The 17,904-nt window shown below is 44.5% G+C and overlaps 1 protein-coding gene across 5 annotated transcripts in view; it reads right to left on the bottom strand.

Annotated features, from left to right (window-relative positions):
• Positions 1-249: 249 nt before the first annotated feature.
• RALGPS1 (Ral GEF with PH domain and SH3 binding motif 1) overlaps positions 250-17,904 on the bottom strand; it is a 480,822-nt gene continuing 463,167 nt past the window's right edge. For 4 of the 5 annotated variants that reach the window (XM_029062600.2, XM_029062604.2, XM_029062605.2 and 1 more), the window contains 5 exons: positions 9,503-9,608; positions 5,136-5,228; positions 4,433-4,538; positions 2,940-3,031; positions 766-1,988 (listed from right to left, as the gene is read on the bottom strand). In XM_029062600.2, coding sequence (XP_028918433.1) covers positions 1,959-1,988; positions 2,940-3,031; positions 4,433-4,538; positions 5,136-5,228; positions 9,503-9,608 — 427 coding nt within the window. In that variant the 3' untranslated portion in view covers positions 766-1,958. Of the gene's footprint in view, positions 746-765; positions 1,989-2,939; positions 3,032-4,432; positions 4,539-5,135; positions 5,229-9,502; positions 9,609-17,904 lie in introns of those variants that run through there. The other variant, XR_005659940.1, reaches the window with a different exon arrangement.

Raw genomic sequence — 17,904 nt, 5'->3', positions numbered from 1 at the left:
TTCAGAGGAAGTATTGGTAATAATAATAATAATGATGATGATGATGGTGGTATTTATTAAGCGCTTACTATGGGCCAAGCACTGTTCAAAGCGCTACAGTAGATACAAGGTAGTCAGGTTGTCCCACGTGGAGCTCACAGTCTCAATCCCCATTTTCCAGATGAGGTAACTGAGGCCCAGAGAAGTGAAGTGACTTGCCCAAGGTCACACAGTAGACAAGTGGCGGAGCCGGAATTAGAACCCATGACCTTCTGACTCCCAGGCCCGTGCCCTTTCCATTAGGCCACTGCTTTTTTTTGTTATTATTATTATATGAAAGATGGAGAATGCTTATCTGGCAGTGCGCACCGCTGGCCGCTCCAACAGTGGCTGGCTGGCATGGGAAGAGCGAGCTCATGACCTCGGCACATCAGGGACCCGGGGCCCCGCTCCCGACTCCCAGTTCACCCCGACTCTCCTCCTCGGGCTGATGGATGGCAGGTTTGCTGGTGGCTGGTTTTTGGTATTGATCTGGGGCAGCAGTCAGGGAAATGGGGATCGGAACTCGGTGCGATTAGACACTGCCACACCAGCGTCCATCATGAAGACCCAGGAGCGAGCTCAGTGCCCTGCGAGGGGAAGCTCCTCATCCTCACCTCAGAGGGATTCGTCATCCCCCTCCTGTGCCTGTGCCACGAGGCTCCTCGTCCACTTTCGCGCTGCCCTGGTCAGACTCTGAATCCAACAGGGAATCTCCACGAGAGGCCTGTGCAGGGGAGGGGGAAAGGGAGGTGGGGGTTGGGGGTGGGGAGAGGGGAAGGCAGGGTATATCCAGGTCACCCTCTGGATCGTACGCTCCTCGAAGGCAGGGATCGTATCGCCGAACTCTACTGTACTCTCCCAAGTGCCTAGCACAGTGCTTGCCACAGGGTAAGTCCTCAAGAAAGACCAGGGATTAGCAGATGAAAGAGGGGAGGAGTGGGAATGGGAGGGTCACAGCCCAACCTTCAGTTCTAAGGGGCCGGGGCACCTGACTTGGAAGACCTAAAATGTTGCTAAGGCCCCAGGACACCAAGTCACAAGAAGCCCCCGGGGAACTGGCGTCTCAGATGAGTAGCACCCACAGGAAACAAAACTGAGACACGATTTAAGGCATTTTTGTCTTTTGGGAATAAAAGAACCGAAGAATAGGTGTCAAGCAAAGTGAGTTCTAACTGCCGGTGGACCCTTACCTTGTTCAGACAGTCCTTTTTAAATTATAAGCAGCTCCATCAAGCAAATGAAATAAGTTATGTCGTAAATCTCGTGCCAAAATACATGGTTCCAAACAGCTCAAACCGCCCCCAGCAGAACTGTCCGTGAGGGTTTGATACGAAATCTGACGCAGCCACATTGCCAAGCAGCTCAGTGCACTGAGGTTATAAAAATGTTGTTCCACAATTTCCTATTCTAATTGACACTTTGCAGCAAGTTAACACTGTCAATCATTTTGTGCATTAGAAAGAATTGAAAACCCAACATGGGCTAAATGTCTTCAGTCACAGAAAGCAGCTTCACAATAGAAAGAGCGTGTTAAAAAAGAGAATAGGCAGAGGATGTGAAACATAGTTTGTGGTCCAACAATTGCCACAGTTGTCGCTGACCACAACGTTAAAATCCGTGGTTTGCAGATCCTGCAACTGAGTTCATCTTTTCCTCATATTTAGATTTACACCGTCTGAAATATCAGTTCTGTTCAGTGCACGGGACATTCTCCGAGTTCTACGGGCAACATTCGCTCACAACAGAATCACTTTCGAGTTTCACCAAACGGTGCAGAAGTGAGTCTATCTGGCAGCTGGCTCGCAAGAAGTGATCTCTTCTCTGTGTGTGTGTGTGCATGTGAGTGTATGTGTGTTTGCGTGTGTGTGCGCGCGCGCGAGTGGCATTCCCCATCCTGCAGTTTGGCACTTTTGAATCACACCAAGATCTGCCGAAAGTTATTCAAATGACATAAGGTTGGCAGGTACCTGGAAAAGAAAAGAGACTTCGGTTATAATCTTTGACCCCAGACCTGCGCTTGACCCCCAAAGGTGGGTAGGCCAAGATGTTTCCCAGCTGCTCGTCATCGGGCCGCAGTCTGGGGATGGTGGGAGGACTGAAAATCCACCAAAGGAGAAACTCTCGAGTCCTGAGAACCAACAGGAAGGAGTTTGGAGGTCATTCTGGAGGGGGCAGGGGCACCAATCGTAGCTTGTTAAGGAAGAACAGGAGAGAGTAAAGGAAAGAGAGTTGGAGGCGAGACCCTCAAAGCAGAAAATGGAGCAGTATGTAAAGAAAAGGGCATTTTTAAGCCACATATTTTGGGATCTAGCACCCCTACAGCAGAAATGCCCTTGTTTGAAATGTGGCCTGGGATATAGTTTCAGATGGCTTTCCAGAAGCCAGATAGCTGCGGGAAAGAACTTTAGGGTTTCTACCTGCTAAGGGAAGAGATTTTTCTCTGGTTAAGAGAAGCTCTGGCCTTTGGGAGGCTGAGCCCTCGGGATCACTAGAAGCTGCAGCTGCCACCAATTTGGAACTTCCGTAGGGACTGAATGTTGTAAATACTCTGGCTTTATTTACAATTACGAGGCCTGGTCTAGCCCCGGCCTGCCCAAGCCAAGCCCAATGAGTATGGCTTCCATACCAGACCTGTCCCTGATTGTTCTTTCAGAGGAGTCGCGCCGAGCACAGCCTCATACAGGAGGCAGAGGGGCAGCAAGGACCCGGTGGATGTGCTTGACTCTGCCCTGCCAGACTTTGAAGCCCCCCAGAGGCCCTTGGACAAAGCATCATCCCTGGCCTCTGTACTTCCCAGGGGCTCCTGTTCCTGTGCTATTGTACTGTACTCTCCCAAGTGCTTAATATAGTGCCGTGCACACAGTGAGCACTCAGTAAATACGACTGACCGACTGATGGACCGGGGGTGATGGTCTTACCTGAGGCCTGTTGCTTTTACACGCATCGTCCAAATGCTTGTGCCACAGTATTGCATGAAACCTTGAACCAGTCTGAAACTTGTAAACATTGCCTGCCAAGCAAGGGGAGGGGGCAATTAGGTAACGCACATGAAGATTCAAAAATCAGTTTCCTTCATACACTTCACCTACCTCCCAGGTTGGTAGCTGAACTGCATTTGAGTTAGTAGTTTAAGGAGGAAAATCTCCTGTTCACGTTACTCTTTGTGAATTTGTGTTTCAGAGAGCTGAGTCCATTATCATTATTATTATGGGATTTGTTTAGCCTTTACTATGTGTCAAGCACTGTTCAAAGCACTGAGGTAGATATGAGTTAATAAGGTTGGACACAGTGGCTGTCCCACATGGGGTTCACAGTCTAAGTAGGAGGAGGAACAGGCGTGGAATCCCCTTTTTACAATTGAGGAAACAGAGGTACAAAGAAGTTAAGTGACTTGCCCACGGTCACACAACCAGCAATTGGCAGTGCCGGGAATAGCACCCGGGTCGTCTGACTCTCAGGCCCATGCTCTTTCCGCTAAACCATGCCGCTTCTCCTACTTCATGGGATGACAGGAATTTTGACTGCTCCCCTTGTCCAACCACTCATTAATATCGATCCTCCCAGCTGTAATTTTTATGCTGCCAGCTTTTTTTTTTTCAAATGGAATTTGTTAAATGCTTACCATGTGCCAGGCACTGTACTAAGCTCTGGGGTAGATACAAGATAATCAGGTTGGACACAGTCCACGTCCCACTTGGGGCTCACAGTCTTAATCCCCATTTTACAGATGAGGTAACTGGGGCACAGAGAAGTGAAGTGACTTTCCCAAGGTCACACAGCAGACAAGTGGTGGAGCCAGGATTAGAACCCACATCCTTCTGACTCCTAGGCACATGTTCTATCCACTAGGCCATGCTTCCCACAGTACCCAAACATCCCAAGATCAAAGACACTCAGGCATGTAAAATTTGGGAACTTCATTTACGGTCACTGCTGGGTTTCTTAAAAAGTGAGATGCTCCTTTGTATTGTTTGCAATATGCTAAAAGTCTTCATTCACTCAATCGTATTTACTGAGTGCTTACTGTGTGCAGAGCACTGTAGTATGCACTTCTAAGTATACACTGAAATAAGAACATTGTTTCAACTCTGGTTTTCTTTAGTAATTTGAGTGTATACCATGGGATTCTCAATTCCTCCCCTATTTTGTGCCTTGACTCTGGTGAGGCTAGTTTGTGAGTGAGGGGATCGCGAGGACATTCCTAGAAGACATGTCTCATAACCTCTTGATATGGGCCATGTGTTAACTACCTTTACTTATGATCGTGCACCTTTCCTTCCACCTACTTATGTGCGAGAAACAGAAACTAATATTATGGTATCAAAAATCCTGCATTCCGGAAAATGTTCTTTTTCTGGATACTGCAAGGCAGGAGTAGCCTATGAAACACAAGGCAAACCCAACTGCTGACCTTTATCAGGGTTGTTAAGCTGGAAAATATCAGGATGATCGGGATCATCAGGCAGCTGCACCATCCAGCCTACAATGGAGACTTTTTTTCCGGGTGTAGATTTGTACTGGAATAATAATGATGATATTAATAATAATAATAATAATAATTTTAAAATGCTGACTGTGTACCAAACACTGTACTAAGTGTTGGATTTGATGATACAAGGTAATTAAGTCAGATGCAGTCCCTGTCCCACAGGGGGCTCACAGTCTAAGTAGGAGAGACAACAGGTATTGAATCCCCATTTTATAGTTGAAGAAACTGAGGAACAGATAAATTAAGTGATTTGCCCAAGGTCACACAGCAGGCAAATGACAGAGCCAGGATTAGAATCCAGGTCCCCTGACTCCCAGGCCACTAGGCACGCTGCTGTTGAAGAGACCAACACAGTGATTTGGGACGTTTTTCATTTTTCTCCATATGGCAAATTCATCACAGGAGTAGACAAACTGTCTAGGTCAAAAAGCATTTAGTAAAATTTTGCATTTGCTTTGCACATTCAAAAATTAGCTTTGCACATTCAAAAACTGAAGACAGATTGTGGGCCCTGCTCCTTTGGAAGTCGTATTAAAATCACTTTGGAAGCTCCGCTTGTTTCATCCATTCCACAATGGCAACAATAAAGGAATCATCTTTTAAAATAAGCTCAATCGTTACTTACATGTTTTCTATCCGTTCCCCTTAAAGACTTGGCTCCATAATAGAGAAGAGTCGATCCTGAAAGGGTTACCCAGTACCTACTCCAAGAGGGAAGCTGAAGAGTGAAAACAAATGGTAATTAAAAAAAAAAGAAACATTTATTGTTTCAAACAGAGCATGCTGCTCCTTGTGGGCTGGGAATGTATCTACCAACTCTGTTATACTGTACTCTCCCAAATGCTTAGTACAGTGCTCTGCACACAGTAAAGCACTCCATAAATATGACTGATTGAGTTATTAAGCCATGATGACTACAGAAACACAGAAATGGATGAATCACATTTTATGGGATGACAAGGTTATGGTGGCCTCTTGACATAACCAAGTTCATACTGCTGTCTCTAGATAGTATGGCACTTACACCAGTCCTGTCTGATTTGATCCCGAAAGATCTCTGGGAGAGAAGATTCAGCCACCTCCTATGGGACCTATCCAAGTTCCTAACGCTAGGGTTAAACATTTTCATTCATTCTGAACCCCAATCCCTCCTGCAGCAACTAATGCCATTGCCTCTGTGTTCTGTCTTCAGAGGAAATGGAGAAAGAGTTGGTCACTATCCACCAAAAACTATGCCTTCAGGCATTTGCATTTGAGCCACCCCATAACCTTCTGGCTTTCCTTTTTCCTCAGACCTAAACATTATTTTTTTGTCTGTCTTCCCCACTATACTGTAAATTTCCTGAGGGAAGAGATTGCATCTACTAACTCTAGTGTATGTATGCTGCCATCCCTGCCAAGGAAGATTCTGTCAATTCTATTGCATTCTCCCACAAGCTTAGTACAGTACTCTGTACACGTGAGGTGCTCGATAAATACGGTTTATTGATGCATATATCTGTTATGCCAATGCCCACTGCTAGATATCTCACATGGAATCTGGGTGAAAAGAATCTGTGTGAGTCTGTGTGGAACCCTTGTCTTTATGGATGCTATCTGCCCAACCCACAAACTTTGTTCCTCTAACACCAACCTCAATTGTACCTCATTGTACCTCAATCAAGTCTGTCTTGCTGCCAACCCTCTAACCACATCCTCCTTTTGGCCTGGAACTCCTTCCCCCTCCATCTATGCCTGACCTCTACTCTCCCCTCCTTCAAAGCCTCATTCAGGTCACACCTCCTCCAAGAGGCCCTCCCTGACTCGGACCTTATTTTTCCTATTCACCCTCCCTTCTGTTACTTATGCACCTGCTCTGTACCCCTTAAGCACTGGATACTCTTCCCAGTCCCAGAGCACTAATGTACATATCCTTATATTTTCCCATTCCTTCACCTTCCCTTTCCCAACAGCCTCGGAGAAGATGCTCCTCCTCCTTCTGAATGTGAACTCTTTCACCTTGGCCAGCTCAGTCTTCATCTGCTGCTCCCTCTCTATCAATATCGGTTTCTTACTCTCCTCTTGGGGCTGTAAGTACACTCAAGTTTTCCCTTTTTGGATCTCCCCAACTTTTCCAGGTAATCTTTAATTTCTTTTTTCTCCCACAAAGTGCTCAGATATGCCCATCTATTCAGTTTGGGTCCACCGTGGCTCAGTGGAAAGAGCACGGGCTTGGGAGTCAGAGGTCATTGGTTCTAATCCTGGCTCCACCACTTATCAGCTGGGTGACTTTGGGCAAGTCACTTAACTTCTCTGTGCCTCAGTTTCCTCATCTGGAAAATGGGATTGAGATTGTGAGCCCCATGTGGGACAACCTGATTACCTTGTATCTACCCAGTACTTAGACCAGTGCTTGGCACATAGTAAGCGCTTAACAAACACCGAAATATCAAAATTATTATTTCTTTCCAACGTCCTCCTTAGTACAGTGCCTGGCACATAGTCAATGCTTAATAAATACCACAATCATTATTATTATTACAGCCCAGCCCCCGGCCTGCCCTCATTCTTGGAGGAAGAGTGACCTGAATGAGGTTTTGAAGGAGGGGAGGGTAGTTGATTTGGCATAGATGGAGGAGGAATGAGTTCCAGGCCAAAGGGAGAACATAGGCAAAGTGTTGGCAGAAAGGCAGACTTGAGCAAGGTACAGTGTATAGGTTAGTGTTAGAGGAGCAAAGTGTGTGGGTTGGGTTGGAGTAGATGAGTTAGGTAAGGTATGAGGGAGCAAGCTGATTGAGTGCCTTAAAGTCAATGGTAAGGAAGTGTCTGATACAGATATGGATGGGCGACCAATAGGGGTTTCTTAGGAGAGAGGAGATATGGATTGAACGGTTTTTTCAGAAAAATGATCCAGGGAGTCAAGTGAAGTATGGACTGCAAAGGGGAGAGACAGGAGGCAGGGAGGTCAACAAAGAGGCTGATGCAATAGTCAAGTTGGGATAGGATAAGTGCTTGGATCAGCGCAGTAGCAGTTTGGATGGAAAGGAAAGGGTGGATTTTAGCAATGCTGTGAAGGTAAAAGGGACAGATTTGCTGATAGATTAAATACATTAAATACGTGGGTTGAATGAGAGAGATGAGTTGAGGATAATGCCTAGGTTTTGAGTTTGTGATAGTGAGGATGGTGGTGTTAACTGCAGTAGGAATGACAGGGGAAGGACAGGATTTATGTGGGAAAAATGGGGAGTTCTGCTGTGGACATGCTAAGTTTGAGGTGTCAGTGGGATGTCCAAATAGAGATGTACTGAAGGCAGGATGAAATGTGAGACTGCAGAGAAAGACAGAGACCAGGGGTGGTGAGGTAGACCTGTGATGAGATGGTAATTGAAACCATGGTAGTAAAATCAGGTCTCCAATAGTGGCAGTTGAAAACTAGGAGTAACCACAGGATGGCTGCCCCCATACCCTTGACACCCACCATGCTAAGAAGGGAGGTTTGAGGGGGAATACTGGGGATCTGTGGAAGGACAGTGCTGCCCTTTATTCACCCCCAAGCCCTATAGCACTTATGTAATAATAATAATCCTACTACTAATAATAATCGTGATATTTGTTAAGCATTTATTATGTGCCAGGAACTATACTAAGCACTGGGGTGGATACAAATTGGGTTGGACACAGTCCATGTCCCACATGGAGCTCACAGCCTCAATCCCCATTTTACAGATAACAGGCACAGAGAAGTGAAGTGACTTGCCCAAGGCCATCCAGCAGACAAGTGGCGGAGCTGGGATTAGAACCCATGACCTTCTGACTCCCAAGCCGATGCTCTTTCCACTATGCCATGCTGCTTCCCCACATCTGTAATTTATTTATATTAATGTCCGTGTCCCCCTCTTGACTGTAAACTCACTGTGGGCAGGGAATGTATCTGTTTATTGTTATATAAACAGATATTGTTACATAAACACAGAAGCAGAGTGGCTCAGTGGAAAGAGCACAGGTTTAGGAGTCAAAGGTCATGGGTTCTAAGCCCGGCTCCGTCAGCTGTGTGACATGGGGCAAGTCGCTTAACTTCTCAGTGCCTCAGTGACCTCAGCTGTAAAATGGGGATTAAGACTGTGAGCCTCACGTGGGACAACCTGATTTTCCTGTGCTATCCCAGCACTTAGAACAGTGCTCGGCACATAGTAAGCACTTAGTAAATGCCAACATTATTATATTGTAGTCTCCGAAGCATTTAGTAGAGTGCTCTGCACAGAATAAATGCTCAATAAATACACTTAACTAACTGAGAGACAGAGGATCCTGAGATGCTGAGGGTGGCAGAGCTCTCACAGGCCCAGCAGCTCACACAGGGCTGAGACCTACAAGAGGTAGGATAGCACTTTCATTAGGGAGGGTGGGGATCCAAATAAAAAGATGACAGATTGAGAGATGGCAGCCTTTCTGGGGAGGAGGGGAGAAACATGAAGAGCGGGGAAGGGAAAATTAACTTCAGACAGAAAACTCTGGGGATCCTAGTGTTTCTCCAGCCATGTCTTTGACTCACAAATCATCTTCAAGTATGAAGAGGCTCTATGGTGATGATGCTGACCAGTGGTTCAGCTAGAAGGTTTCTGGGCTATGGCCATACTAACTTTTTCTGATAACTCAACATGATACAAATAGTGGTTAATTCTATACAAAGAGTGGCTCTTTGTTGGCTAATAATTGTGGTATTTGTTAAGTGCTTATTATGTGCCAAGCACTGTACTAAGCGCTGGGGTAGATACAAGCAAATCAGATTGGTCAAAGTCCCTGTCCCGCATGGGGCTCACAATCTTAATCCCCATTTTAGAAACGAGGTAATTGAGGTACAGAGAAATGAAGGTCACACAGCAGACAAGTGGTGGAGTTGGGATTAGAACCCACATCCTTCTGACTCTCAGGCTTGTACTCTATCCACTAGTCCACACTGCTTCTCTAATCTTAATTCTAAAAGTTCTTCACCTCCAATAAATCTGTACTCACCGCAGGCTTTCTGCCTTCCTTCAATAATGTTTTTCTTCTTAAAGGCCCCTCCATGGTGATGACTCCAGTTGAATTCCCTAATGTGCAGCTGCATGGCCCTGTGGGGCTGACAGAAGGGAAAGAACCAGGTTAACATTGTCCAGAAAAGGATCCAAGAAATTCACTGTAGTTACATCTCATTTCTAGCTGTCTTTCTGCCCTACTTTGTGTAGAAAATACCATTTAAAATATAGCTCTATATAACTGAATTTCTAGATATTTCAATATAAATCAACCTAAGATGCTGGAAAATACCTGGTTATTCTATATTGTAAATATCTCCAAAGAAACAAATCTGGATTAAACCAACCAAATTCAATAAAGTCAGACTTTTGATTTAGAGAAGCAGCATGGCCTAGTGAGTGGAAAGAGGCACTGCCTCTTCTTATCATCTGAGGACCAGGGGACCTGAGTTCTAATCCCAGCTCTGCCACTTGCCTACTGTGTGACCTTAAGCAAGTCACTTACCTTCTCTGTGCCTCAGTTTATTCATTTATACAATGGGGATTCAATAGACTGTGAAGCCCATGTGGAACAGGAACTATGTCAAACCTGATTACTTGTATCTCAGCATTTAGTATAGTCCTTGACAAAGTAAGCACTTAACATACATTATAATAATTATCATCATCATTAACAATGATAAAAATAATAAACAATAATAATAATAATGTGAGAGGACATTTACATCAAAGGAAACACATTAAAGCAGGCCTGACACAAAAATCATTCATTTATGTTCTTTACATCTTGAGTAGCATCTTGTTCAGGAGAACTGGAAAACAGGTTCTTATGGAAACTGAGATTTGCCTAACTCTTCGTATTCCTTTTGCTAAAAGCTCAGCAACTTCATTTTCAATCTCCCTGAACAGAGGTCATTTGAAAATGTCAAGTAGGTAAGTCAACTGTCAATATGATCAAAGGCTAAAGAAAGGGACAGAGAGGAATTTAATTTCAACCTCATTTCCCTTTCAACTAACAGCTTCAAGGCTGTTAACTGCAGCTGGTAATAAAGGTGAAGAACCAGTGCCAAAGGTTAAGTGTGAAAATTCAAGACAGAGAGGCAGTCCTCTAGTCTTCTAGGAGAGTCTGCTGCTTTGAAGGCCTTCAAAGCTTGAATTCACTTCACATGGGCAAAATGCAGTTTGTTACCCCTAAGTAATGTATTCACTTTCATAACTGCCTCAACCACATAATTTTTCCTACCCACTTTTTGAGAAGGAAGTGAAAGATTATTTCTGTAAACAGTGATAGCGGCATAGAGTAGAATAGGGTGCCTACTACCCCATTCAATATCACCTTAAAAAACATATTCTCCCTCCCTGCATCCCTCCCTGACAGCCATCTTCAACCATGAATTTTCCAATGGCTCCTTCTCTATTGCTTTTAAACATGCTCATGTCTCCCTTATCCTAAAACAACCTTCCCTTGACCCCACAGCTCCCTCCGGTTACTGCCCCATCTCCTTTCTCTCCAAACACCTTGAGTGAGTGTTCCACAACTGCTGCTTCCAGTTCCTCTCCTTCAATTCTTTCCTTGACCCCTTCCAATCTGGTTTCTGCTCCCTTCTCTCCATGGAAACTATCCTCTCTAAGGTCCCCAATGACCTCCTTCAATCAAACAATCAATCAACGGTATTTACTGAATGCTTACCACATGCAGAACACTGTGCTAAGTGTTTAGGAGAGTATAATACAAGAGAGTTAGTAGACACATTCCCTGCCCACAAGGAGCTTACATTCTGGAAGGGAGAGACAGACATTAAAATAAATTATGGATTTGGGGGTGAGGTGCAGGTGATATCAAGTACTTAAAGGTATAGAACCAAGAACACAGGCAACACAGTAGGGAAATGAGGGCTTAGTTGGAGAAGGCCTCTTGGAGGAGATGAAATTTTAGTAAGGATTTGAGGGTGGGGAATGTGGTGGTCTGTCGTATATAAAGGGGGAAGGACTTCCAGACCACAGGGAGGATGTGGGAAAGGAGCCAACAGTGAGATGGACAAGATCAAGGTATAGTGAGTAGGTCTGTTTTAGAGGAGCTAAAGTGAGCAGGCTGAGTTTTAATAAGAAATCAGCAACATAAGATGGGATGCGGCAGGGTGATTTAGTGCTTTAAAGTCAATGCTGAGGAGTTTCTGTTTGATGCAGATGGGTAGGCAACCACTGGAAGTTATTGAGAAGTAGGGAAGCATGGACTTAACATTTTTGTAGAAAAATGATCTGGGCAGTACAGTGGAGAATGGCCTGGAGTCAAGAAAGACGGGAGGCATGGAAGTCAGCAAGGAGACTCATTTGGTAATGAAGACAGGACAGGATAAATGCTTAGATTAATGGTATAGTAGTTTGGATGAAGAGGAATGGGAGGACTGACAGATCTGGTGACAGCCTATGTGAGTTGAATGAAAGGGATGAGTCGAAGATAATTCCAAGGTTACATGCTGGTGAGATAGGGAGGATGGTGTAAGGTGATGGGAAAGTCACAGGGAGGATAGAGCTTGGGTGGGAAGATGAGGAGTTCTCTTTTGGACATGTTAAGTTTGAGGTGTCAGTCAGAAATTCAAGTAGAAGTGTCTTGTCAGTAGAATGTCCTCTACTCAAAACAATAAACAAATTGATCATATTTACTCTGTGCAGAGCACTATACTAAGCGTTTGGGAGAGTACAACATACAATACACAGTGTTCACCGAACTAGTCATCCTCAACATCTCAAAGGTTACCAATGGCCTCCTTCTTGCCAAATCCAAAGACCTAATCCTCCTCAAACTCTCAGCTGCCTTCGACACTGTTGACCACCCCTTTCCCTGGGAAGATTATCTAACCTCAGCTTCCCTGACACTATCCTCTCCTGGTTTTCTTCCCATCTCTCTGGCTGTTCCTTCTCAGTCTCTTTCCCAGGCTTCTCCTTTGCCTCCCACCCCTAAATGTGGGAGTCCCTCAAGACAGTTCTAGGTCCCCTTCTTTCCTCCATCAACACCCACTCCCTTGGAGAACTCATTCGCTTCTGCGGCTTCAATTACCATCTCTACGTGTAAGATTCTCACATCTACCTCTCCAGCCCTGACCTCTCTACTCTCTTCTCCTGCCTTTAGGATATCTCTACTTGGATACCCCGTCAACAACTCAAATTTAGCATGTCCAAACAAGCATGTCATCTTCCCACCCAAACCCTGTCCCTCCATTGATTTTCTCATCACTGTAGAGAGTATCACCATCCTCTCAGTCTCACAAGCCCATAACCTTGGTGTTATCTTTGATTTATCTCTCTCATTCAACCCACATATTTAGTGTCACCAAATCCTGCCAGTTCCATCTTCACAACATTGCTAAAATCCACCCTTCCCTCTTTAGCCACCCTGCTTCCACATTGATCCAAACAACTTTTCCTGTGCTGTCTTGACTACTGCATCAGCCTCCTCGCTGACCTCTTTGCTCCCTGAGGAGCAGCATGGCATAGAGGAGAGGACACAGGCCTAGGAGTCAGAAAGTCATGGGTTCATATCCCGACTCTGCCACTTGTCTGCTCTGTGATCTTGGGCAAGTCACTTCACTTCTCTGTGCCTCAGATACCTCATCTGTAAAATGGAGTTTGAGACTGTGGGCCCCATGTGGGACAGGGCCTGTGTCCAGCCCGATTTGCTTGTATCCAGTGCTCAGTACAGTGCCTGGCACATAGTAAGCGCTTAACAAATACTACTATTATTATTATTAATAAACACCATTTGCACTCAAATGGTGCAAATTTGAGTGCAACTGTATCAAATTGAGTGCAATTGTATCAGAGCTCAGTGCTTGTTCTGGGGACTCTCTACAAAGCAGGGCTGGGGATACTCAGTGATTCTAAGGAAGCTAATCTCTGACACTTTAGGATAATCCAGGGAGAACTCATAGACACTGCTATGGACTGGGCAGTTATGGATGGAGGTTCTTTGTGTATTTTACAAGTTTGATTTAAAACAAGAAATTTAACTTTAAAGGTAGAAGTCTCACTTCTGCCTGATTTCTTCATACCTTCCAATGTTATCAAAGTTAGAACTTCTGGGGCTGTGAGATCCCAAACTGACCATTACCACCCTTCCATTACAGTAATCCAAAAGGTGATTTGGATGGGCAGGGATATCTGTGGTAAAGCCTATTTCTGAAGGAAGAAGTCACAAATTCCAAGTTGAACACATGTGGCAATTGTCACACCCAGTCATTACTGACCTCCGAAACCACTGTAGCTTTGGATCTAGGAGAATGTGAATGCTCCAAGTGTCACTGCAAATGTTATGGATTTTCTTTCAAAACCAACCCTTGCATCACCATTTTCACCAATCTCCAGTAGTAGCAACACCGTTGCCTTGTCTGGATTAGCATCCCAATCAGCCCATTTTCCAGCCTCCAATTTAATCACTCTCTGGGCAAACTTTGAAGCACCACTGGTATCAGGCAAAAGTCTGAGAAGCAGTGTAGCCTAGTGGATGAAGCACGGGCCTGGGAGTCCGAAGGAGCTGGGTTCTAATCCCGACTCTGCTACTTGTCTGTTGTGTGACTTGGGCAAGTCACTTAACTTCTCTGTGCTTCAGTTTCCTCATCCGTTAAATGGGGATTAAGACTGTGAACCTTATGTCAGACAGACATTGTGTCCAACCCAATTATCTTGTATCTATGCCAGTGCTTAGAACAGTGCCTGGCACATAGTAAGTGCTTAACAAATACCATTAGTATTATTATTATTATTGTTGGTGTTCTTATTAATAATAATAATGATGATAATAGTAACGATGATAAAAGAGAGACAGAGGATGTCTAGCCAATGGTTCATAGTGTATGCCAGGTGTCTCCTTATTTCTTCTATTGGTCTAGATTTGCCCTGAACCTGAAGTCTGATAGATGAATGCTGGATCACCCCATAGGTGAGAAACTTATAAATAACTACTGCAAACAGAAATTGTCACCTTCTCATGAATGGGTGTGGCAGCCGCTTGTCAGCTGTGTGACTTTGGGCAAGTCACTTAACTTCTCTGTACCTCAGTTACCTCATCTGTAAAATGGGGATTAAGACTGTGAGCCCCACGTGGGACAACCTGATCACCTTGTATCCTCCCCAGTGCTTAGAAAAGTGTTTTGCACATAAAAAGCACTTAACAAATGCCATTACTGTTAGTATTATTCAGTTGTCTGCTGCATGACCTTGGGCAAATCACTTGCTTTCTCTGTGCCTCGGTTATCTCAACTGTAAAATGAGGATTAAGACTGTGAGCCCCACGTGGGACATGGGCTGTCAAACCCGATTATCTTGTATCTACCCAGTGCCTAGCACAGAGTAAGACTTAACAAATATCATTAAAAAACACCAAAAAAAAAAGAAAAAACCTAATGCATATGTTTTAGATCAGCTCTGAGACTAGAACTGTTCAAAAACTTATCAACTAGCCCGAGTCACAGAAGTCCCTCATCATTCCCAATTACTTAGTATAGTGCTCGGCACACAGTAAGTGCTCAATAAGTATGACTGAATGAATGGATTTCCACAATCATCATCACCACCATCAGGACCGACTGAGCACCTCCCATTGCCAAGCACTGTCATAGGTGACTGGGCAATAGACAAAAGATTCATTCAGTCGTATTTATTGAGGGCTTACAATGTGCAGGGCACTGTACTAAGATGTGATTCTGGTCCTTGAAGAATGTTTATTCTGATGGGAGATATAAATGCAGAGTAGCCTACTGAGAAGAACATGGACTGGGAGTTAGGAGACCTGGGTTCTCGTCCCAGTTTTACCCCCAGCTTAACCTTTCTGGACCTCAGTTTCCTTACCTGTAAGGGTCCACTGTGATAACATTATACCTACCCTGGCTCTTATAACATAGTAAATGCTAAATAAATGCCTCAATTACAATATAAACTGATGAATATATAATAGTTGAAATAGGGTGAGAATAGGAGTAGTAAAAAAAAGTGGAAAAATAAATAACAGACAGGGATAGAAGGTGGTGTACAGATCTAATCTGGCTGAAGAGATGGTGTACAGGGATTCTAGGGGATTTATTCAGGAAATACTTCATGAAGGAAGTGACTTTTTGGGTAGGCTTTGAAGGAGGGGAGTGGTATGAGGGAGCCAGGCACGAAGTTGCATTCTGTCCTTGGATCCAGGCCTTCTGGGACACTGCCTGGCTTCACTACAACTCTCCCCAGTTCCTCAAGTCTTTGAAAAAGTTGACATTAGATTGGAAAGACAAATCCAAGATTAATGGCATCGCTAAACAGCCTGCATGGCTTCCCCATCTGAGTTAGCCACATGTTTCTCTTCAGCTAAAGAATAAACATATCACAGTCTCTTCCAGGTGTACTTGGAGAGGTTGGCCATACACTCTATTGCCTCAGGCAAAGGAGGAAGTCCAGAAGGATTTCTGCTGACTGGGAAGATAAACCAAAACCCCAGTAAGAACTCCAAGGATCAGGTAGCTATGCCTCCTATTCTGGGGTTGTCCCAGAGTCCCAGTGGACAGGAGGAAATTTATTTAAATATCTCAGTTGGGAAAATGTGATCCCAGGGTGCCTGACTCTCCTTCAGTCCAATGCATGAGCAGGATGTGGGCTCCAATTGCTTGCTTCAAGGTCATGGCGAAGCAGGGGTGGCCTAATGGAAAGAGGATGGGCCTGGGAATCAGAGGACCTGGATTCTAATCCCGGCACTGCCACTTGTCTGCTGTGTGGCCTCAGCAAGTCACTTAACTTCTCTGTGCCTCAATTACATCATCTGTAAAATGGGGATTAAGACTGTGGAGCCTATGTGGGACAGGGACTGTGTCCAACCCAATTATCTTGTATCTACCCCAGTGCTCAGTATAGTGCCTGGCACATACTAAGTGTTTAACAAATACCCCTAAAAAATGGCAGCCTGGTTTGGGTTCAGGGCCCTTTTCTTACTTTAATTTTGTACACTGTGTGAAAGACAAGTTACTGAAACCACCTCACCCAGCATCCTTTATAAAACACAATTCCCTTCAGCAAAAATGGAAGGTAAATCTTTGCCAATTCATTCCACATACCTTTCTCAGTGAATGGTTCTCTCCAAATCAGCTGCTACCCTCCTTGATATCTTAGAATTTTCCTAGTTCTTGCCTCTTGAAAGCTATGCCTTAAAAACCAAATGACAGGGTCTGGGGGAAGAATTCTCCCCTCAGGGCCAATGTATCTGGGCCTACTAGCTGCATGCCTTTAAAGGGCTGGGTTCATCCACTGCCTCCACTTCCTCATTTGAAACTCTCTTTTTGACCTACTAAACTATCTGGTTTCCAGTCCTTTGCTTTACTAAGATCACACTCTACAAGGTCATCAATCACCTCCTCCTAGCCAAATCTCATGGTTTCTGCCCCTTCCTAAAATTCCTTTGACCACTCCCTCCTTTCAATAATGTTCTCTAATCTTGGTTTCCCGACAGTTCTCTCTTGGTTTGCCTTCTATTTATCTGGTAGTTCTTATGTCTGTTTCTCTGGCTCTTCCTCTGCCTCCTCCCCACTAACTGCTTGTGGGTGTCCCTCAAGGCTCTGTACTGGGTCTTTTCCCCTTCTCACTTGATACTCAATCTCTTGGGAGCTCATCTGCTCCCATGGCTTCAACTCCCACCTCTATGGGAATGATTCCCAAATCTCTCTCTTTAGACCCAATCCCTCCACAAATCGGTAATCTCATATTTCCTCTTGTCTCTAGGCATCACCCCACAGATGTCCCTTCAGCAACTCAGGCTCAGTATGTTAAAAACTTCACTCCTCAACTTCACTCCTAAATCCTCACCTCCATCTAACTGTCTCCATCATAAAAGCTCAATTAATGCTATTTATTGAGCACTTACTGCATGCCGGGAACTGTACTAAGCATGTGGGGGAGTAAAATACAACAGTTGGTAAACACAATCCCTGCCCACAAGGCAATTAGGCTACAGGGGGAGACAAACATTAAAATAAATTACAGACAGAATAAACTCCCTGTTTCTGAACAAGCACGGGCCTGGGAGTCTGAAAGACCTGGGTTCTGATCCTGGCTCTGCCAAATGTCTGCTGTGTGACACTTATCTTTTCTGGGCCTCAGTTATCTTGTCTATAAAATGGGGTTTAAGAGTGTGAGCCCCATGCAGAACAGGGATTGTATCCAAGCTGATTAACTTTTATCTTCCTCAGCACTTAGAACAGTGCTTGGCACTTAGTAAGTGCTTAAAAAGTACCACAATAATAATAATAATTACAATGATGATGATTGTTATTGTTATTATTAACCCCAAAACCACATCATTATCCCACCTTCTCACATTTTTTCAGTTCTTACATCCAGCTTGCTGTTAAATCCTGTCCTGGTTATGGAAATCCCACCTCC

Source organism: Ornithorhynchus anatinus, chromosome 4 (assembly GCF_004115215.2).
Source record: "Ornithorhynchus anatinus isolate Pmale09 chromosome 4, mOrnAna1.pri.v4, whole genome shotgun sequence".
NCBI classification, from domain to species: domain Eukaryota; kingdom Metazoa; phylum Chordata; class Mammalia; order Monotremata; family Ornithorhynchidae; genus Ornithorhynchus; species Ornithorhynchus anatinus.
The sequence above is the reverse complement of the archived record's forward strand: the minus strand, read 5'-3'. Positions and strand labels throughout refer to the sequence as shown.